The sequence below is a fragment of the Amaranthus tricolor genome, chromosome 2 (assembly GCF_026212465.1).
Source record: "Amaranthus tricolor cultivar Red isolate AtriRed21 chromosome 2, ASM2621246v1, whole genome shotgun sequence".
In the NCBI taxonomy this organism is placed as follows: domain Eukaryota; kingdom Viridiplantae; phylum Streptophyta; class Magnoliopsida; order Caryophyllales; family Amaranthaceae; genus Amaranthus; species Amaranthus tricolor.
In genome coordinates this window covers 39,218,084-39,240,650 of record NC_080048.1, presented here as the reverse complement: position 1 = coordinate 39,240,650, position 22,567 = coordinate 39,218,084, and the positions used below count along the sequence as shown (strand labels likewise).

The 22,567-nt window shown below is 33.7% G+C and overlaps 3 protein-coding genes across 5 annotated transcripts; 2 read left to right on the top strand and 1 right to left on the bottom strand.

Moving 5' to 3' along the window:
- The first annotated feature begins 458 nt into the window (after window positions 1–458).
- LOC130806902 (isoleucine--tRNA ligase, chloroplastic/mitochondrial) lies at window positions 459–14,261 on the top strand. The gene is made up of 11 exons (XM_057672128.1): window positions 459–820; window positions 1,440–1,632; window positions 2,185–2,336; window positions 2,407–2,508; window positions 6,875–7,385; window positions 7,663–9,020; window positions 10,262–10,387; window positions 11,639–11,712; window positions 12,192–12,438; window positions 13,247–13,426; window positions 13,526–14,261. The coding sequence occupies exons 1-11, from the start codon at window positions 794–796 to the stop codon at window positions 13,763–13,765; spliced, it is 3,210 nt and encodes a 1,069-aa protein (XP_057528111.1). The 5' UTR covers window positions 459–793; the 3' UTR covers window positions 13,766–14,261.
- Window positions 14,262–14,382: 121 nt separating this feature from the next.
- LOC130806904 (uncharacterized) lies at window positions 14,383–17,790 on the top strand. Of its 3 annotated transcripts, none has more exons than XM_057672133.1 (4): window positions 14,383–14,963; window positions 15,125–15,245; window positions 16,254–16,304; window positions 17,600–17,790. In XM_057672133.1, the coding sequence occupies exons 1-4, from the start codon at window positions 14,781–14,783 to the stop codon at window positions 17,602–17,604; spliced, it is 360 nt and encodes a 119-aa protein (XP_057528116.1). In that variant the 5' UTR covers window positions 14,383–14,780; the 3' UTR covers window positions 17,605–17,790. The 3 variants fall into 3 exon arrangements, with proteins under 3 accessions (XP_057528116.1, XP_057528115.1, XP_057528113.1); XM_057672132.1 differs by having other exon boundaries at window positions 17,540–17,790; XM_057672130.1 differs by lacking the exons at window positions 16,254–16,304; window positions 17,600–17,790 and adding an exon at window positions 15,553–16,240.
- Window positions 16,366–22,118, bottom strand: LOC130806903 (serine carboxypeptidase-like). The gene is made up of 9 exons (XM_057672129.1): window positions 21,616–22,118; window positions 18,694–18,862; window positions 18,486–18,605; window positions 18,248–18,391; window positions 17,960–18,110; window positions 17,784–17,872; window positions 17,001–17,259; window positions 16,766–16,899; window positions 16,366–16,683 (listed from the first exon to the last, which is right to left on the bottom strand). Exons 1-9 carry the CDS (start codon window positions 21,972–21,974, stop codon window positions 16,561–16,563), a joined length of 1,548 nt encoding a protein of 515 aa, XP_057528112.1. The 5' UTR covers window positions 21,975–22,118; the 3' UTR covers window positions 16,366–16,560.
- Window positions 22,119–22,567: the final 449 nt, after the last annotated feature.

Below are 22,567 nucleotides of genomic sequence, written 5' to 3'. Positions count from 1 at the left end.
AAAGGTACTTAGAAAGAGAGGTTTCCACAACAAAAAGAATTTACTGCAGTTGAATTCGTAAGTTCGCATCTTACGATATAAGCTTGACAATTATTAAAATTTATTTGGTTCGCAGGCCTGTATGGCCTCGCTTGAATTATTCAAGCCGGATTGAAGGGATTACATAATTTTTTTCCTAAATTTTTGACATAGTTTTCTAGAACCTCATTCACATAATTTACTTAACAATAAATCAGACCGTCTCAAGATGAAATAAATATATATATAGAGTCTAATTAACAAAAAAAAGTATTTTAATATTAAAAGTGTCAATTTTACATCCAAAAAATGTATTAAATATTAAAAAATAAAAAAAAGTATTTAAAGTAAGAAGATAAATATTTTATTAATTTAATTGGGTTATTTAGGGATATAAATTTGTAATTATAGGGCCAAAAATGGGCTTTGTATCGGGTCCAAACATGAAACCCGAATGTATGAGAAAGCATAGAAGACTGAAGGTCATCCATACAATCCCACCATTTTCATTTTCCTCAGTTATCCATCCATTGTTCCATTCAGTGTAGTCTTGGACTGTACATTTGCCACCATTGTTGCCTGTTTTCAGCTTCCTCTTCTGTAATCTGAAATGTCCGAATGCAGAAATGAATCAGAATGGAGAAGGAAAGGGTCGATGATGTGATTGATTTTCTTTTTATCTTTGGAAATTAATTTTTGTGCTTTGAATTTCTTCCATTTTCAAACCTCATTTTAGTTTAATAACCCCTTTATAAGTCTTAAGTTTATTGCACAAATGGCTGCCACCGCCTCTTCTTGTAAGGTATTCTCTATTCCTTATAGTTTTCTTTAATTTGTATTTTCGTTTTTTGGATTGAAATTATTAGTTTCAAGAACTTTCAAGTTTATACACCATTGTATTAGAATTTAGAACTATATTACAGGAAAATTTGTGGGTAATTTGTATTTCTGGATTTACAATTTATTTACCTTTAATTACTGATTTTTTTGATGATTTTTCATGTCATATGGATTGGTGAGTTAGTACCCTTGTGCTTATATGTTTTAGTGGGATATTAAGGTGATGATGTTCATGTGCTTTTGTTTAGTTGGGTATTTGTTTTCATGCTCTTTGATGGATGTTCTATTATATACTCCAGTTTGCTACCAAAGGGTTTGGCTACAAAATTATTTGTGGTTTGGTTGTTGGGAAAATACGAAAAAAATTGAATTGTATAAAACATATTTATAGAGAGAAAAATGTGTGAAGAGGATTGAGGAAAGGGGTTGGGTAAATGTAGCAAAATGGATGGGACGGGACCAAAATAGAATTGGCAGCAAACAAAGATGGACGGAGGGGTGTATTCCTATGATGGTGGACAAGCAAAATTTTTATTTTGTGTTTGGTTTCTTTGGTTATTGATTTTGATATAGTTGTGCAGGTCTTATCCCAGAGAAACTGCTTGCATATTAGAGGGGCAGCTAGTGTGGGTTTGTTCAATTTCAGTGGTAGTTCCTCTATTAAAGTTGCAAATAGATTACACTATTGTACACGTACAAGTGGCGTGCAGGATCTGCCATCTTCAAAGCGAAGGTCTCGTGGACCCGTCATGGCAGCAAAGAAAGGTGTTGGTGGTATGTTTTGTGAAGCTTTGGAATTGTTATTGGCATTTCTAAGTAGAAGACTTTTCTTTAGTTTATTACCCCATAGCTGTGAAATTAATTTTCTTCCGTTGTAATAAATTATGATTGCTATTGTGGTTGGGAAGTATATTTTTGTGCTTACTTTGACAGGGTTAAATATTAATATCCTTAATAGATGAATTATGTGAAAATTCTTTTGCAATTTTAATGAGTTGCTTACATACTTTTGGAGCTTCAGAGAAAATGTAGATATCCTTCTATTAATTTTGAATGTTTGATAGTAGTGACTTGTTTATGCTTCACTTTGTGACATCTAAACACTTAAAAGGTTGACTTTACTTCTCTATGCACAACTCCTACCCCATTTGGAGCCCAGTTGTCGTAGTAAATAGTAGCTCACTTCTAGGGATGTTTGGAGAAGCGTTTTAACCTAGAAGGATGTGATGGAATATATTTTTGTACCCAAAACTACATTTCTCTATGTCAATTCAATTGCTCGATCAATTTCTCATAACTACTTGCAACATTTTTGTGTTTTTTCAGGGACAGAACAAGATGGGAAGTACAAAGATACTGTAAATTTGCCTAAAACAAAGTTTGGAATGAGGGCCAATTCTTTAGTTAGGGAGCCTGAGCTTCAGAAATTATGGGAAGATAATCAAGTATTTAAGAAAGTTTCTGAAAGAAATGACGGGGTAAGCTATATACTTGTGCTTTAATGTTGTTGTCCGACTCTATATGACTAATTTGCGTGAGTATTGACAGAATACATTCATTCTTCATGATGGTCCTCCATATGCAAATGGTGATTTACACATTGGGCATGCTTTGAATAAAATCTTGAAGGATATCATCAACAGATACAAGGTATTGTCGTTTTTTGACTTTGTCATACATGAGATACGCACATTATTTTTTAAAAAATCTGTTAGTTAACTAGCATTAATGCCCTCAAAATGGCTCTAGTATAGCCGAAATCAAACATAGGACCCTCTTTTAACAAGGTTAGTTTCCATATTTTTCCACAAAGAGGATGTAGCTCTCAGCTGAGCTGCCCCTCAATCTTGTAATGAGATGTACACATAACTTGGGATTAGTATTTTTAGAAATGATGACCATTATTTTCTATTGGAAAGTTTTAAGAATTTTTCTAAACGTTTATTATGCCGATGTAGTATGCTCATGTTTAGTGTAACTTATAGTCATTAATGGTTTGGAATAACATTCATGTTTCTTTCATCCCTTTAAGCTCTTAAATTAATGCTTTTACTTGGTAATTCTTTAAGCTTTGCATAGTTAGGGATTAAAGGCTTGGGGTGAGCAAAGATTTTAGAGGCAAATTATAGAGTTGGGACATGTTATCTTCGTGCTTGAAAAATAAGGAAGCAAGAAGTTTAGGAAGAAATTAAGAGAAAAGGGATAGGTGAAAGAGGTTAATTTTTAGAACATACGAGGAAATGAAATTTTAGATTGTGGTTAAAAATTTAGAAGACAATCACTACTTGGTGGTATATGTTGAAGTAATAGTTGTCAAACCTAAACAAACTTGGAAGACAGTAAAGAAGAATTTAGAGGAAACAATCATACATTCTATTAATTTTATTGTATAATAGCAAAAGACAAATTGATTGTGAGCATGCCATTTGTCTTTTTTTCATTGGACAATATTAATGGAATTTGATTGATTTGCATTTGACTTACCATATTTATACATTTGCTTTTTGGAATAATTTATATATTAATGGATGCAATAATCACAAGTATTCCAATTACGTTATATATAAATGTATAGCTTAGAAAATTATACTGGGGAATAGATAAAATACTGGAATTACACTGATAGAAAATTATACTGCAAAATAAATTACATTCATTCTAATTATACTGCAATTTATTAAATTACTAGAAGTACATAATTGCTTCCTTTTTTTTTTCTAACAATAGTTGTTAAAAACTAAAATGACATAAAATTCATTTAATTGACCATTAAAATTAGTCATTTACATTGTCAGACTACCATAATTAAAAATTTAATTATTAGGAAAAATTTTAAAAATATTGAACTTGTAACACCCTCAGAATAGGTCGAACTTTTGAAAACACCTTTAATGAAAAACATGAGCCAAAACCTACTCATGGGAGTGTTACTGCCACATCTATTTCTAATAAAATAAATGTAAGGCTTAACAACTAAGAAATAACTTAATAATTTTAAATCCAACAAAGGGTCTTACAACATAAGAAAAGACTGAAACGTAATCTATGTCCATATAAAATTTAAACAACTTAATGTAAAATTTAAACTGAAATACGACTCTAACTAAAGCTATGTTTCTAGGTGATCCTCACTCCACGATTCCCACGCAATTAATAACCTGCAACATAATAATGCAAGAAAAACAAGGGAAAAACTCCCAAAATCAGGAAATTGAGTAATTCCAGCTCCATCCTGTAAGACGATTAAGTTTGAAAATGATTTAAGAAAATACAATATAATCAAATTGGAAATAATTTTAGAAAATAACATATAGCTGAGTTTAATAGAAAACAATTTGAGAAAATAATATATATAATATACATAAACCAATTTATTAATTTGATAATTAATAATGACAAACACATAATCAATTTTAAATTTGAGGGAACGAGAACGCCAATAGGCCGAGGCTTTACCCCTATACCTACTTCAACAAGAGGTCGTCACCCCAAATAATTCAAGGCCAGCAGAGTAGTCTCAGGGAACCCTAGTGTGCACACCCCTTCTACTTGGATCACAACAAATAAAAGGAAGACCAAACATCGTATCAAGTATCAGAAATAATAATACCTGTCGGCAGCTGTACTAACCAAACAGGGCAACCTGTTCATCACCCTTATACTTGGATCACAACAAATATAAGAGCTTCATTTCCCTCGTGTTACACTTTACGTGATTTAATATATTTTAATAATTAGTTGCGAGCATACAAACTTATAATCAAACATACATTATACATTTTATTTTATGATCATAAATTTTTCCCAATAAATATATATATCAGGAATATCCAACTGAAATCTCAATTTTCAAATCACCATTCTAACATCAATTGGTGGCAATAAATATTTCTCTTCCAATATCATAAATATCATAAATATTTCTCTTCCAATTTAAATCGTATCTAATTTCATTATCAAAATAGTAATATAAATTTTATCGAAATAATAATTATAAATTCAACTTTGACAAAAAAAATAATAGTAAATATAGTTTGAGAATATATAAAACATAACATCATATAAAATAATGTCATATAAAATCATGCATCCTATTAAAACATTAATTATCACTTAGCACATAATACTAACGGGATAGTCCTAATTAGATGGACATTGAGAATTACCTTGTCACGCGATCCTAGACAACGTACGCTCCTAATAATCTCTATCTACGAATCCGCTGTTTACACGAGAAAATAATATATCTCAATTTAATACCCCAATCAACCCATTCAAAAAAAAAATAATTTAAAAGACTCCTTTTTATTTTATATAATTTATTTTAAAAAAAGAATAAATTTAAACATGTAATTTAAAATTGTAAGAGTAGTATAAAAGAGCAAGGTTAAAATAACATAGTTAACTCATTTATTATAAGATTTAAAATTGTAAGGGTTAAAAAAAAAATTAATAATAATAATAATAATAATAATAATAATAATAATAATAATTATTATTATTATATAAAAAAAAGAAGTGGGTGAGTTTCCAGGAACCCACGAAAAGAAAGAAGAAAGGGAAGGAGGAGAGAGAAGGAGAAAGGGAGAAGGAAGAAGGAGAAGGTGTCGGCCGGCGGTGGCTCCGGTGGCCGTCGTCGCACGCCGGTGGTATCCCGGTGACTGTCGTATCGCCGGAAAAGCTAAGGTCAGAATTAGTATTTTTTTTTTCAAATGCAAAATGTGTAATTTGGATTGAAATTGGTAGAACAATATTATAAAGAGATGAAATTTCATACCTTAAATATCAAAATCTTGCGTTTACTTGACTGAATTTTAAGCAAATGGGAGATGGAGGAAGTAATTTGTAAGAGAAGAAGGAAGTGTGAGTAATAATGTGAATGAAATTAAGGGTAATTGGTTTGATTTATAAGAGGTAAGTGAGGTTAGTTATGAGGTTTAGAGGGAGGAGTGGGAAGTTATTGTTAATGGGGAGTTATGTTTTCTTTTTTTTTTTTTTTTTTTTCTGAAATTTATTTGATATTATTATTATTATTTTAAAAAAAACTGTTATTACAGAACCAGATGACAATTATGGAAACAAATAAATTAATGCAAAAAAAAATCACTCAACCTCAATTAGTGTGTAGGCAATCAGACTATCTTAGGCGCTTAGCTACCAAATATAGTGCAATAAAAATCAATCAACTAAAAATATTATCTAATTTTCTGTAATGTAATTATTCCTTTATTAAAGTACAAATGTATAGACACTTTCATGGAGAATTTACAATATAAATAGCCCCATTTCTATTCTCTGAACCTTTAGTGTTGTTTGATAATATTTCTAGAATAATCATGAGTTTTAATTACATTCAAGAAATTCAGAGTGACAGGGAACATGGAAAATTAACAGCTATTAATAAAAGTCAAGGACAAACAGTATCCCGTGTTAATCTGTTCCTACCTAAGCCTGCTTTTAGTCATGGATAATTTTACGTCACCATTTTTAGACTGACTAGCAGGAAAGGACTAAGAATTCTCATATGCGACAAGGATGGTGAAATATGTCATCGTACTGAGAATATAGTCTATAAAGAGGTGTTTGAAAACCTATAAACTCTTTATTAACAACCTATTTTGGGTTTCTTTATATTTAATTCTTTTTCAATTACAATATACATATGTAAATACTTTATTACCCACTTCATCTAATATTTTTATTAGTCTAACATTTCATTAAAATATTAACATATATAAAAATCCGTGCATTGCACGGGTTTCTGTACTAGTATAAGAAATTCTACAGCTTTATAGAGTGTACTTCTCAATAAAATGATATGATAATTTGTACACCTTAACCTGAAGCATCGGTATAGATATGTTGAATGTGCGAGATTCGTACCAATTTTTGTAAGTGTTGATGCTTATAGTTAGCTAAAAGTCGCCTTGCTAAAGTATTTCTTAACTCACTTCTTTTTTTGAACTTATATGTTTATCCATAGTGATAAATTTCATAATCTGAATCTTTTTTGCAGCTCCTTCAAAATTGTAAGGTTCATTATATCCCTGGTTGGGATTGTCATGGTCTTCCGATTGAGTTGAAAGTGCTGCAGTCTATGGATCAAGAATCCAGGAAAGGGCTCACTCCATTAAAACTGAGAGCTAAGGCAGCTAAATTCGCTAAAGAGACTGTTAAAACTCAGATGGCTTCTTTCAAACGCTATGGAGTCTGGGCATCCTGGGATAAACCGTATTTGACTCTGGATCCTGCTTATGAAGCTGCTCAGATTGAAGTTTTTGGTCAGATGGCCCTGAAGGAGCATATCTATAGAGGCAGAAAGCCAGTTCACTGGAGTCCCTCGTCACGAACAGCTCTGGCTGAAGCTGAATTGGAATACCCCGAGGGTCATGTTTCAAAAAGCATGTATGCCAGTTTTAAAGTGGTTGAATTGTCTTCAACTTCCTTTGGCATATTGGAGGAGTTCCTTCCAGATTTGCGCTTAGCTATATGGACCACTACTCCATGGACTATTCCAGCCAATGCAGGTGAATTTTTTAAAGCTCAAATGACTGCGCGTTCTAGTGTTCTGTACATTGTCACATGATTCACTAATCTGCTCCCGAATCGTGAATCAAAAAAAGCAAATTTTGGTCGGTTTTGGGCTATTTTAGGGTCATTTTACGCAAATTGCGAGTTCAAAAAGCGAATTAACTGGCGAATCATGTTACGCTGGTTTTGTAAAGTCATGTTTGCTATATCATAGAAATGTATAGTTTATGCATTGATCTGTGGCTGTTTTCTCTTGATTTTTTTGATGCACAGCTGTTGCCGTAAATGCAAAACTAAATTATGCTGTGGTCGAATTACTTTCACCGGAAGAACCTGCTCCAACATCTACTACTAATGGAAAACGGAAGTTCGGAAGTATTTTGAGTGAATCGAAGAAACCTTATCTTATAGTAGCGTCAGATCTGGTAGAAACTCTGCAAGCAAAATGGGGATTGAAGCTTCAGGTGAAAAAAACTTTTTTGGGTTCGGATCTCGAAAATTGCAAATATACTCATCCAATTGGTAAGCGAGAATGCCCAGTGGTGATAGGAGGTGACTATATCACAACGGACTCAGGAACCGGACTAGTACACACTGCACCTGGTCATGGTCAGGAGGATTATATCACTGGTCTTAAATATAAATTTCCTATTTTTTCACCTGTGGATGATGATGGAAAATTCACTGCAGAAGCTGGACAATTCTCTGGGTTAGATGTACTTGGGGATGGCAATGTGGCAGTTGTTAATTACTTGGATGAATGCTCATCACTTATTATGGAAGAACCTTACAAGCATAAGTATCCGTATGATTGGAGAACCAAAAAGCCTACTATTTTTAGAGCAACTGAGCAGTGGTTTGCATCAGTTGAAGGGTTCCGGCAAGCAGCCATGGATGCAATTAATAAGGTGACATGGATCCCATCTCAGGCAGAAAATAGGATATGTACAATGACTGCAAGCCGTTCTGATTGGTGTATATCTAGGCAGCGGACGTGGGGTGTCCCAATTCCTGTTTTCTATCATAAAATATCAAAGGAACCTTTAATGAATCAAGAGACTATTAGTCATATCAAGTCTATTATATCGGAGAAAGGAAGTGATGCTTGGTGGTACATGACTGTTGAAGATTTACTTCCTGAAAAATATCGTGATAAAGCTTTGGATTATGAGAAGGGAACTGACACCATGGACGTTTGGTTTGATTCTGGCTCATCATGGGCTGCTGTTTTGCAGAAAAGAGAAGGCCACAGCCTTCCCGCAGACTTGTATCTTGAAGGATCAGATCAGCATCGAGGTTGGTTTCAGAGTTCTTTGTTGACCAGTGTTGCTACTAGGGGAACTGCTCCATATTCTGGTGTTATAACACATGGATTTGTACTAGATGAGAAGGGTTTAAAGATGAGCAAGTCAATGGGTAATGTTGTAGATCCTCGTACTGTAATTGAAGGTGGTAAAAACCAGGGGGAATTACCAGGCTATGGAGCAGATGTCCTCAGACTTTGGGTGTCTAGTGTAGACTATACAGGTGATGTGATGATTGGATCACAAATTCTTCGTCAGATGTCTGATATTTATCGAAAGCTTCGAGGAACTCTACGGTATCTTTTGGGAAATCTGTATGATTGGAAGGTATCTTTAGCAATCTGTTTGGCTTAGGAGTTTGGTTGTTCTGAACTATATCTTTGTATATTGTAGGCTCTTGAATCTTGGTACTCTTTGAGCCATTGTATATGTTGTTTGTTTTCAGTTAAACCCCTTCTAGGCCTCTACCCTCATTGTATCACCTGGTTAGGGTTGGGCTTGCATATAAAATTGAATAGTGGAGGAGGGAAAGCTTCTTATTAGGGCAGTGGATAGCAATGAGAAATATACTCATTTGAATCTATTAGGTGGGATTTTATGTGGGACAATGTATTCATGTCAACATGTGTAGGGGCCTTATGAGTTGGTTTCAGAATGAGATGTCTGTCTGTGTGATACAGCTGGACAGATGACAGATGGTGATGTGGTATGTATATCTGGGCTATGACATACCGGGGTTCCAAACTTTCAAGTTCAGTATCTACTCTCGTGGTCTCTGTGCGTGTGCACATAATATGTTGCATACACGTGTCATTTTGATATGTTCAGTTGTATTTGGGAGGGTGTATGTTGTATTTTCATTGTGTCCATGCCACATGGGGTTGGGTCTCGGGTGAGGTTAATTATCCATTCAAGGATTGAAATGTAACTCATAGGTCCCTAGGGATATAGGAAGATAATTTTAGCATCCAAGGAGTGTCCTTTTGATTGTACACTTCATGTGCGTTATTCTAGATAGGTTCAGGGGGCAAAACAGATTCGACCCGGATAACATGAGACTAGAGCTTGACCTGACCGGAAATGACCTTACTAATACTAATTAAGATATATTGCCTCTCTCACCCCATCTTTTAGCCCCATATGTTGGGATTAAGGATTTTGTGTTGTTATCGTTGTAATATTTATTCTATTCATTGTTTCTAATAATCAACTTAAAATTCAAAATATACTTATCTAATTCAAATATGAATTGGTGAGGTGGCCTTGTGTGGTTTTTGCGGGATATCTTTGTGTGACTGTGTGTGATTTATAGTGTATTAGAGACTGATGCCAGGGATGTACATTTCGATATATGGCCTTTTCTGTTCCAAACTTGGCATTTTATCTCTCTCTCAATCTTTACGCTCTTGTATTCTATTCATTGTTTTAATTAATCAACTTAAAAGTCGAAATATCTTTGGTTTCGTTTTCCTACTTTCAGATTCTTGCTAACATTAGCTTTTTTTTGAACTTAAATTATTGTATCTTCCTAACATACTTTTGATGTTTTTATAAAATCCTCTTTTCAGGCAGAGGACACTATTTCTTACAATGATCTACCCATGATTGATCGACATGCACTCTTTCAGCTGGAAACTGTTGTCAAGAACATTACCGATGGTTATGAGAATTACCAATTCTTCAAAATATTTCAGGTATATATTGTACCTTAATTCTTACTGTCACCAGCACTTAGTTTGTGGCCTTTTAAACCTTTTTTTGTAGATTGGTACATCTTAGAAAATTGGAGCATTTGATAGTATAATCTGTTGTCAGGGATAATTATTCATAGGGAAAAGGGATAGACCGCTACTTTGTGTGACAGGACTTGTTAGCACCATAGTGCGAAAATTCGGTTTCGGTTACAGTTGCAAAACAAATTTTTCGGTCATTGCGGTCGCGGTAAAACTCAAAAACCTTTAGAATATTGTCGTGATATGGTGATACGCCTTGTTTTTGCACTAGCACTACATTTCATTATGGACTTGGAGAACAAGAGTATTTTGAAATATAGACGACAATGAAAATGTTAAAATTATTGACAGTCTAGGCTTCTAGCAATGATTTGAACAAGACATGAACTAAATGTAAAAAGGATTGAATTTTCCTATGATTACATGGGCACATTTTTTGTCTTCCAAAGGCTAAAATTCTCCTATAAATTTTGTGTATACATGAATTATCTCTCCCTCATACTATGTATGTCAACATGTGTGTGCGTAAGTGAGCGCGTGTTCATGTGTGTGTGCGTGTGCGTGTGCGTGTGCGTATACACATGAACATATTAAATATATGAAACTTAAGTATATAAGGTGGGTTTTCCAGGACTAGAATAGATAAACTAAACCTTACAACCAAATAATGACGGAATTGCATTCCCCATGTGGACGTAGAGGGAGGTGATCAAATGGAAAAACTTGAAATTATAATCTTTTATTTCTGTTGAGAAAGCAAAAAGTTGTTACTAGTGAATTCAAATTGAAATTTAAAAGAGAAATTAAGTGTGCGGTCTCGTGAATGACCAGTCAAATCACCACAACTTGCATTTTTTACTTTCTTGTTAGAACTTGAGATTTTACAATTCCAATTGAGCACCAACAATGAGTTGGCAGCCTTTCCAGACCCTACCTCGTCAAAATGCTTATGTAACCTTGTTTCAAACGGGAAGTTTGAGTTGGAGGTTACGAGATTTCACTTTGTTTCGTTACACACTTGCTTCTTTTTGACCGTACTGCCAGGAGGCTTCGGCTCCTGAACTTTCACATTTAATTTTTTGTTCTTGTCTATGACCTCCGTGCGGCATTTGGCTCATTGGCTCCTGAGTGTTTAATGTGCTAGCAGCTACTTTTCTTGGAAAAATCTTGTGGTTAAGCTTCTTTATGATATTATTATTCCTTTAATTACAGATTATCCAACGGTTTGTGATTGTCGATCTGTCAAATTTCTATTTTGACGTCGCGAAAGATCGTCTATATGTTGGGTAAGCAATTTACAATTATCTAAATATTCGCTTTTCCCCTGTAATGTTTGTCTATTTTAGTTCACTGTGCGGTTAAGTTTCTTAGTTTCATTTTCCTGGCATGGAAGTTGAAGAAACATAATGTAATTACTTCTCTACAAAGCTTATATGCAGATATCTAGTTTGAATAAGGGATTTCATTTGGTTGCTTCTTTTGCTTCAGCGTTTTTGGACGTTGTCGTAAATATGAATATCTTACTTGTTCACTTTCATCTATTTTGTGAAATTGGCCTAGGCCACTGTCACATGATTCACTAATCTCCTTGCGAACCGCAAATAAAAAAAGCGAATTATGGTTAGTTTTAGGGTATTTTAGGGTCATTTTGAGCGAATCGCAAATTCAAAAAGCGAATTAACTGGGAAATCATGTTACATTGGCCTAGGCTAATTTGTGTTCCGTAGTAACTTTTTCTCTTTTCTCCATCTGAACTACTTCTCAGGGGAACGACAAGCTTTACAAGAAAAAGTTGCCAGACCGTTTTGGCTGCACATCTTCTTTCAATTGTAAAGGTTATTGCTCCTATATTGCCACATTTAGCTGAGGACGTATGGCAGAATCTTCCGTTCCAGATTGGCAATGAAGACGACTCTGCTAAATTTGTTTTTGGGTCGGGTTGGCCAGTACTAAATGAGCAATGGCTTGCTTTTCCCGATGATGAAGTACATTTCTGGTCTAAAATTCTTGAGGTAAGCTTCCTAACAGCACATTAGTTAACATTTTAATATATACTGTATTTTTATGCCTAGGTGTACACAGTAAACTTTGGACATGCCCTGTGTTGTACATGACTGTATGATACTATTATGTATAATTATACCTCATTGAACCAAATGCAAGTATACTGGTTTACAAGAACCAAGGAATCTCAATAGGCTAACATAAGGTCTAATAAGTTCAGATAAGGGCTATTAAGTCTAGATAAGTTCTAGTAAGTTCAAATAAGCTATTGTTTTCTTTCACCCCTCCTCCATTTCCCTTGTTGCTTATCACCAAACTTTTCTATTGACCCATAGAAAGGAATTTGAGGTTTCAAACCCGTTCCCTTTTTAATATGCTTTTTGTTAGAAATCATTTCTGTCTTACAAATTTTCCTCTGTACCAAACATAGCCTAAAGCTTACATATTATGATGATCGAGTTCTGTTTTCAAATCTAATGATCAATTTTTTTTATTTTTTATTTTGATATATGATGCTACTCGGACTCTTTATTTTGCTTTACGTACCTGTGTTCGATCCTTGATGCTTGGACATTGGTATGACACTAAAACACTTCATTTTAGGCGTAAAATTGAATATCTAGACGTATCCGACACTTGGACACGTACCGGTATCTGACATCACTATCCGAGTCCAAGTAACATTGGATATATGCATATGGCATGTAGCAGCTTTTCCCTTCCTTTATAAATTGTGCGTCTGTCAGCGTGTATGTTCACTATTCATCCCATCCTTCGAAGATCTAATATCATAGCTTAAACACCAATACTTTGCAGTTGAGAACCGAGGTAAATAAGGTACTTGAATTCGCTCGAACTGAAAAGTTAATCGGGTCCAGTTTAGAAGCTAAGGTTTATATTCACACCCCGGATGCAAGCCTCGCCAACAGATTGCATCAGATGAGTGAAGCCGAGAACAATGCTGATTCACTTCATCGCATCTTCATTACTTCTCAGGTAATTTAGCTCGTTTTGTCGACTTTCAAGTAGTTACAACATCTTTTTGTATAAAATTTGCTAAATGTAATTTATACTTTGATTGCTCGGGTTATACAGGCCGAGGTAGTTTCGTATTTAGAGAATCTTCCTAGCACACCTCACACCGGAGAGTATGTTATTCAAGGAAGTGATATTAAGGTTTGGATCGGTGTATCAAGAGCAGAAGGCTCAAAATGTGAGAGATGCTGGAATTACTCGACCCAAGTTGGTTCCTTCACAGAGCATCCAACTCTTTGTCCTCGCTGCAATGAAGTTGTCGGTGCTCAGCCCATTCCGAAACTAGCTGCTGTCAGTTGAAATCGGAAAAGTATGCTGTGCTTTTTTTTAGTTAAACCATTGTTTCTCGGGTGCGTTTGCCTGAGACGTCATTTCTGGTGATTCGATTTAACATCATTATAGTTGGGATTTCCTTGGAGCCGTGAGTGCTGAAGAATTTTTGTATAGGAGCTCATTTCAAGTATCAAGATATAATGGTAAGCTATATTTAACTCGGGGTTTGTTTTATGCGGTTCACAACACTGGCCTTCAAGCTTGAACCAACTCGACCTTTTTTGAGCTTATGATTTCAAGTTCGACTTAACTTAAAACTCGCCCCGAGTTCAAAAACAATGTAACCAAGTATATTTTTTTATTTTGTAAAAATATTATTTTCACGAGTTTGTGGTCATACATAGAAGCATTGTTCTAATAACAAACTTTGTTCCTAATTCAAACTTTTTTTGCAACTTTTTGTAAATTAAAAGTGTACATGTTTAATGAATAATATTACTATAGACTTCGGTATGTTCTATGAGCAATCAGAGAGCAAGGTATTAATATAGAGAAATCGAGCATTTTATTTCCCCGAACACTTTCGCTATCGTCCAAAGCGATATTAAGAAAAGAGAATGCGAACCCATGATTAAAAATTTCAAATAACAAAGATTAAATGAAACGTTATACAAGAATGTGTAGCAAAATCAAAATGATAGAGTGAGGGTGTTCACTGATCATCAAGTAAAAGGTTGAATTTCAGTTTATGTTTCTAGTTGTATATGAGATTTATTTTTATTTTTAGTTTTACGCCTTTTTAAATTCGTTCAATTTTTCTGAAACTAAATCCGTTTAATTTTTAATTTCAACGGAATATTTGACCAATTTACTTCGTTCTAGTTGGAGATGTCCGAACTTACATAAACAACAACAAAACCATAACCTTAACCCAAAAATCGGTCAATATATAATTAAAATCGAAGATGACTGGACAAATTATATAAATCCGTCGGAACACGAATATACGCATTGCACGTCAGTTCATAAGCAGCAGACAACCATGGCAGACGAGAAGCCAGAGACGTACGCCATTGTAGCCATAGACACAAGCAATGACTTCTCATACTTGGTTTGTTCGGTTTGTGAAAAGCCTCTCCATAACCCTACTTTTCTCTGCAATTTCTGCAATGCCAAAGCCTTCAACACCTCTTCTTTTGGCTCTAAACGTCTCTTCCGCATTCTTGTTAGTTCCATACTTGTCCTTTTCCTTTTTTTTGTTTATTTCATATCCGTTTACCTTGTTAGTGATTACGAATGTTTAATGTGTACATTACTATAGCTTTTTTGAGTTGTTAGTTTATTGCTAATTGATTAGATTGGGGGTTATTGGTGAATTTTTTGCAGATGTCAATTGCATCAGACACTAGGGTTTTTAAGGTGATATGTTTTGATAGGGCTGCTAAAGTTCTCTTTGGTTGTTCTGCTGATGAGTTCTTCCATTTTGCTAAGTTTCACCCTTTTTCAGGTACATTTCTTCTGTATTCTTTAATGGCAAATGTTCTGAGTATCTGAATTTTCGGTTCAATACAGTAGCTTTTATTGCCGCCTTTCGTATGAAAAACCATTGCTGTTATTATCTGATTTCATTGCACAATTTTTTGTATTTTGTCCTTGTTTGATTTTGTAAAACTCCATGATAGCAGTAGTTCCATACATGTGGATTGTCGAGCCCTAACTGTATTTTGTTAGAAACCTTAATGGATAAGATATGGATACTAAATAGAAGTATTATTCCAAATAACGTCGAGTAATCTGTGGCTGGATTCTTGCAGCTGCAAATGCTAATAAAATTCTTGAAGGTGAAATGTGTCGGATGACATTGGCTAAGCCGAAGAATGGTAATGCTCAACATCTTCGAGTAGCATCAGTTGTTCCTTTGAGCTCTGGGTTTCAGCCGGTTATTCAGTCGTTGAAGGAACTCTATAGTGCGTGCCCTAGTACATAGTATTATCTATTTCTAGATTAAGGAGCTAGGTTTCAGTAGTCCTCAATGTCAGGAATTAACATGCTTTGAAATGGTTGTTTTTTTTTTAATTATATTTGAACTCTGTATCTATGCTGCTTAATTGTTAATAAAAACTTCTGGTTCTTACAAATCGACAACAAAGAGATTTTGAAAATCTTAAGTGAATGAATGATTTTATTTGACCCCTTTGAATATGAACTTGTACTTCCATGATAGGTTTCATTGAATTGATTATGAATGCTCTTTTTGGTTAAGCTAAGACTGGCATTACATTTGGTGAATATATAATTTTTCTGTCAGATATCTGAACAAGGTGATGTTTGAACTTGGCTGGTTTTGCACTGTTTTTCTTAAATAGATTTTAGTCAAATGTTAGTGTAATATTGCATAAAAAGAGATGATTGAGTGGATCCTAAACATTAACATATGGGCATAATGTGTTATGTGTTTGCTTTCATTTGTTTTGTTGATTAGGAATATAATGATAATTTCGTCTTCTGCTTGTAGAACAATCTCTCTATGCATGTGATTCTCGTCAGCTTTCTTGTCATAATAAAAGTAAGTGAAAGTCCTGCATATTCCATTCCTTTTAAACTTCTATTCATCAGCACAGACTGAATAATAAACAAAGGGTTGTATATTTTATTAGTATTCTTCAAAATAATTGAAACTTCATGGTTACAAAGATCACTAGTACGGTACGCTGATTTCTAATTGGGTCAAACTAATTTTCTCAATGATCCCAGCCATGAGAACAGGCTGCAGTCTTGATTTTACTCTAAGCAATTCTGACCCGTCTGTGACCGACAACATATCATAGAAGAGAAATTTCATCTGTTTTATCTGTCAAGGTCAATGTACCTTGTGTCCACCTCTTGAGCATCTCTAAAGCAGCCTTAGGCTGGTCCATTGGTACCATGTGTCCAGCATCGTGCACCTGTCTCATAGAAGCACCTAAGTTAGTTCAAAGCTTCTTTAAAAAAAATTCATAAGACGATGTACTAGTTTGAGTGTTAGACCTTGAGGAAAGCAAGGGGACCGTGACTTTTCAGCTGTCCTGCTTCTTTACCGTCAACAGAGAAGGATACAGTACGAGCTGTTGTAAAATCTTTCTGTCCAGACCATTCCATGGCGTGCACCCATCTAGAGTTCCCTGCAGTCGACAATAAAAAAGACTCACTTTACATGATAAAATGGACGGAGAAATCTGGAATAGATTGAATGCTCTGGTTGTGGGGCGTGGGCAGTGCTTACCGAGCCAGTTGCATATCAAATCGTTCTCCCCAGCATAAACCAGCAACTTGACCCCATCCTCCAAAAGTGCAGGGATACCCACTTCGAGGTTCCTCATCCAGTCCATTTGCATAGCATCGTACACCTCTGTGCTACAAGATACAAAGTCTATGTCCCCAACACCCAAGGCTTGTCTTACTGATTTTTGATTCAACAATGTTTCCATGTCTGAGAAGTCATAACACAAGTTTGTTTCGCACTTCTTCCTGATGTCATAGTACTGCACAGTGCACATGAAAGAGTCAGATGTACGTAGAGTAATTGGTGTCCTCTTTTTTCGTTTTGGGGTAAGGATCTTAGTTCTAAAAAGCTCGCCTAGGCGCACCTAAGGCTAGTGCCTTCAGCAGGCAACGGGCCTAGCGCCTCGATAGGGCTGGGCGAGGTAAATCCTTAAGGAGGGCGCCTCAAAATGCAACTCGAGCGCTTTTGTTCTTAATCTCAGGCGGAGCCCATTTCACTGGCACATTATATAAATGCATTTTTTCTTTATTTCTCTTCAGGGTTTTTTGGAGTTTTAATTTACGTTTTTCCCTCTATTTTGAAACGTCTCGCACCCAAAGGCTAGTGCTTTCACCTGACGCCTAGAACCTAGGCTATAGAGAGTCGATCCTTAGTGTCTTTGGGACCTCGTGCCTTTTAAAAATAAGGTAAGGATTAATAGCCCTTTTCTCATGTCATGATTTTGATCTGTTTTGTTCATTTCACTTCTTTTTCTAGAATGCAAGATAGTGTTGTGTTGCTTACATTTATGTCTCCTGCTAGATCCATAATCTTGTTGAAGATGTTGGTACAAGCAAAGTATGCACTCAAACAGGCATCTTTACCACCAGTACCTGAATTCCCAAGGATAAGCAAACATTATATAAGAATTACTGAAAAGTTGTAATTGCATTCAGGAACTAAGAATCGATGTTGTTTACCACATTGCTTGATTGCCTGTTCGCAAGCAGGAATCATATTGCTGATGCGTTTGTGATCTTTCTTGTTGATGATCCCGTTATCCAAAGCATAGTCTGGATATGCTTTGTATTGAATTTCGGGGTGAGTGAGACCATTACCAATAGCGAAACCCTATTGCAAGGATAAAGATTGAATCAACGAATCAGTTCTACTGTCACATGATTCGCTAATCTGAATCGGAAAAAGCAAAATATGGTCGGATTTGGGATATATTTAGGTCATTTTGAGCGAATTGTGGAGAGAGATACCTTGAGGTTTATGTGCAATCCTTCTTGAGCTTTATTTCCGCTGTGAACTCGAGCAGCGAAGGCAGGGATGTAGTGCCCAGCGTAGGATTCTCCGGTGACATAGAAGTCATTTTTCGCATAATCAGGATGTGCTTTGAAGAAAGCCTGCCATTTTTCAGAAACATCGGGAAGTTACAACAGTTCTCGTTCTGGCATGAAATCCGTTAATTTAGTAACAGAAGACAGGCATTATACATACCTGCAGGAAGTCATACAAGTCATTGCTAACACCATTTTCATCGTGTCGGATATCACTGTTATCCGAAGTGTAACTGAAACCTGTTCCTACTGGCTGGTCGACATAGATGAGATTCGATGCCTGCAAAAAACCGACAAAAGTTAGAAAACCCGAAAAGTTTTCAGCAACACAGATGTATTCCTATGAGAAGGAATGGTTGAAGTTAGACCTTATCCCAACCGAAATCATTCCAAAGAAGAGACATATTGTTGGCAATTTGGAATGGGCCATTCTCATAAAAGAGAGCAAGCTCACTACTGCATCCTGGTCCTCCTGTCAACCATATGACCACTGGGTCGCTCTTGCTGCTCCGAGATTCAAAGAAAAAGTAGAACATCCTGCAAAATTCTCATGTGTCAGAAACAACAATAATGTTAGAGCCTTAATCTGAAAAGATTTAGACTTGATTATATGAACCAATTGATCAGTTCCAGTGGTCACACATAACCAATAGATCGTGTTTTAGGAGTGTTACAACTCAATTAGGAACACCCCGATAAGATTTTGCCCAACCCAGCTCGACCTATTCATTAAGTTTACCTGACCGCATCAATTTCCTATCCACTAATCAATTCAAATGTAAATTACAAATACACTTTAGTAACTACGATGTAGATTATACTTGACCCGACTCTTTTACTTTCTAATACTTCAGTTAGTAAACTATTAAGTTTCATGTCAATATTTTTGGGTTAGAATTGATTTTCTAGGTAAATAACTTTCGATTTAACTTAAATCAATGTAGTAAAAATACATAAATTGATTTTTTTTTCTTTTTGCTTTGGCAATGTTAGAAAAAGAAAAGGAGATTGACATCATTATTGATGGTAATGATGCTAATCTAGCTCATTCCTTCTTTTTATGCCCTACAACGATACAAGAATAAACACAACTAAGGATGAGTATACTACACTCTTTAAGTCTAGATATCACCATTTCTTCCCTTAATACCCTACAATGATAAATTTATTGAGTGTACACCTTCTACTCCACTTCTATTCTTGAAAAAGAAAGTGTTTTTCTTTACTTTATTATCTTTTCCATACTTAAAGGTTAAAGTGTTTCATTAATTTACTCCTTTGTTTAAGCCTTAAGCCGATAAAACAAATATATTTTTATATTCATTTGAATTTGCTACAGATTAAGAGTTATAACTGTTTTTGCTTTCAATTTAGTAAATTTTAATTAAAAAATAGAGAAAAGATAAATAACATTCTATTTATAGCTAATAATCCTACTTTCTAAATAAAACTTCAATACAATTGGCATCACAATATTGTACATAGATTATATATTGTACATTGATTAAGAAATAGTGTATATAGATTAATCTTGAGAGTAAAACTAATACAATGAATTCAGAAAATTACAATAATTATCTATTGTACATAGATTAAGAAATAGTGAAATTATTTAAATTATATGGATGATATTAACGGAGCATTAAAATGTGTGAATAAAAGAAAAAATATGGACATTTTCATAAAAAAATTTAGCAAAGTAAAAATGATGGACCAAAAAAAAAATTATAGCAATCTCATAAAGACAAAAAGAGTATTATTTTGTACCTTAAAAAGTGTAGAAAAAAATGTAGAAATGAGAGGATACAAATCATGTAGTAACCCTTTCACATTTATTATGATCACTAGGCAATTAATAATTTATAATCTGTTTGTTTCATTGCTTTTGCTATTTTTTTTTCATTTGATCAATTTTATTGAGTTTGTTGTATTTTTTATTTTAGTTATGACTCATATTTTTTTTTTAATTTTCATTTATGTATTTGACTTATTATTTTATGTTATCTTTTATACTTTTTCCTCCACTTATCTCCCTTTTTTTTTTATTTTCATCGAAATTGTACTTGTGACAAAAGTCACATAACAGAGAAAGTAATACTACCTCCTATTCAGCTTAAATGTCCCATTTAATTTTTAGCACTATTCACTTATCACTCTTAATTTGTATTTTACTCTTAATCTATAAGTTAAAACATAGTTATGTGGGATCTTGTTTGATTTGTCTCAATACAAGGATTATTAATATCAACTTTTTATAATTTTTAATTAAGAATAATTTAAGATATTAAAGGTTAAAATGTTGCCTCGACATGTGTGAAAAGTCAAATGGTACATTTAGGCTGAATAGGAGGGAGTATAAAATAAGAACATTAAGACTTGTTATATCACATATTCACATATTACACGAACCTATTATTTTCTTTCACAAATTTTTGTACGGGATGATCTCACCGTGAAGCTTCATATTTGAGTTAAATAATTTAATAATAGAAACTTTTAGCTTATGAAATTCTTGTTTAGAGGTCATTTCGCCATAAAATGATTTTTTCATCATGGAATGGTTTTTTATGTTTCGAAAAAAAATATGAACTTGTGCTTTATATCTAGATGATTGCAAACTTGCAAATTGCAATCAAGTCAAAGTATGAAAATAATGAGATTTTAGCCTCAAAAGTAGAACTATAAAAAAAAGTCAAAAAATTGGTGAATTATCAAAACAACCGTGGAAAACACTACTCATATCTCAAACAAAACGTAAGTGTAGTCACAAAAAGTTATAACTTGAAAGAAAATCAAACCGTCACTATGCACTTAAAAAAATTCAACCATTCCGTAAAAAAGTTAAAAACTTGAAATCACTATCTTTATAAAAACTTTTTATAATTTTTTAAAGTTTTTAAAAATTTTATTTATTTACTAAAATAATTAAAAATCATATAATTGTAACTTCCTACAAAAAAGACAAAAATATGAACAAAATTACATAAATTTCATATGAATTTTAAATTTAAAATTTAAAATTATCAAAAATGATAAATTCTTTACACTCTACGAAAATTCACACTTATCATATCATCTGTGATTAGAAACACAAATCAACAACATGTTATCTCACAATTCGTTTGTTTGTACATAAATTTCATAACTAAATTCAAAATACTGTTAAATTAATACGAAAATTTAATAATCATATCCATCCTAATCATAACTTCCCATGAAAATTTACTTTCTACATCAAAAAACCGACTTTTTAATAATAAAAAACTACATTAATTAATTAGATTACATACCTAGCATCTTTGCTATGAGGAAGACGATAATAGCCAGCATGATGACCCAAATCTTCAACACTACTACCCGAATCACCAAGTTCGGATATCTTAAACTTCCTTTCAACCAAACCCGACTCATTTTCTAACCCACCCACATTCATAACTGGGTCATGATGATATTTATTAAATGATTGTTTAGGGAATAAATTAAGTTGCTTAATCAATCTTTCTGCTTGTAATCTAGGAAAAGTTGTAGTTGAGGAAAGTTTAAACTCATTTTCTTCATTATTTGGTATTGCAAATGATTTTAAACTAAAAAGAAAAATTATAGAAAATACAAATAAATAGGAATAAATATAATTATTTGATCCACCCATATTATTTTTCTTTTTCTTAATTCTTATTGTTTACGATGAAAAAAAGGGAGAAATATATAGAAATATATATAGGAAATGTTAGAAGGTATGAAGTGGGGGGAAAATAATTGTGAAAAAAGAGAGTGACTTAAACTTTATAGAGTAAGTCCAACAACCCCCTAAACTAAATTGTTAAGTAACACATTCCCTTGCTTTAAGTTTGTTTATACTCATTTAATATTATTATTTTTTTAAAAAAAATTTTGCTTCTTTTTTTTTAATTTTTATTTTGTTGTCATTCTTTTTCTTTTCATCTTCATACCCATCTTTTTGTTTTCCCATTATTTTACTTTTTTTTAAGTTAATATAATTATTAAAGTATTCGAGTTGGGGCTCTTTTCAATCACAAATTTTCTTGATGAGGGAATTTATGAACTTTCTTTTCCATCCTTTTCATATTCTGCTTTAGATGGTACTTATTGGAATGATGATGATAAATATATTTGTTAAATAAAATTTTAGAATAGACCGGTTATTGGACTTGTATTATACTTTAATTTACGCGTGCTGAGGCTTGACTTATGTTAGACTAGGATAAAATTGTATGGGTTATA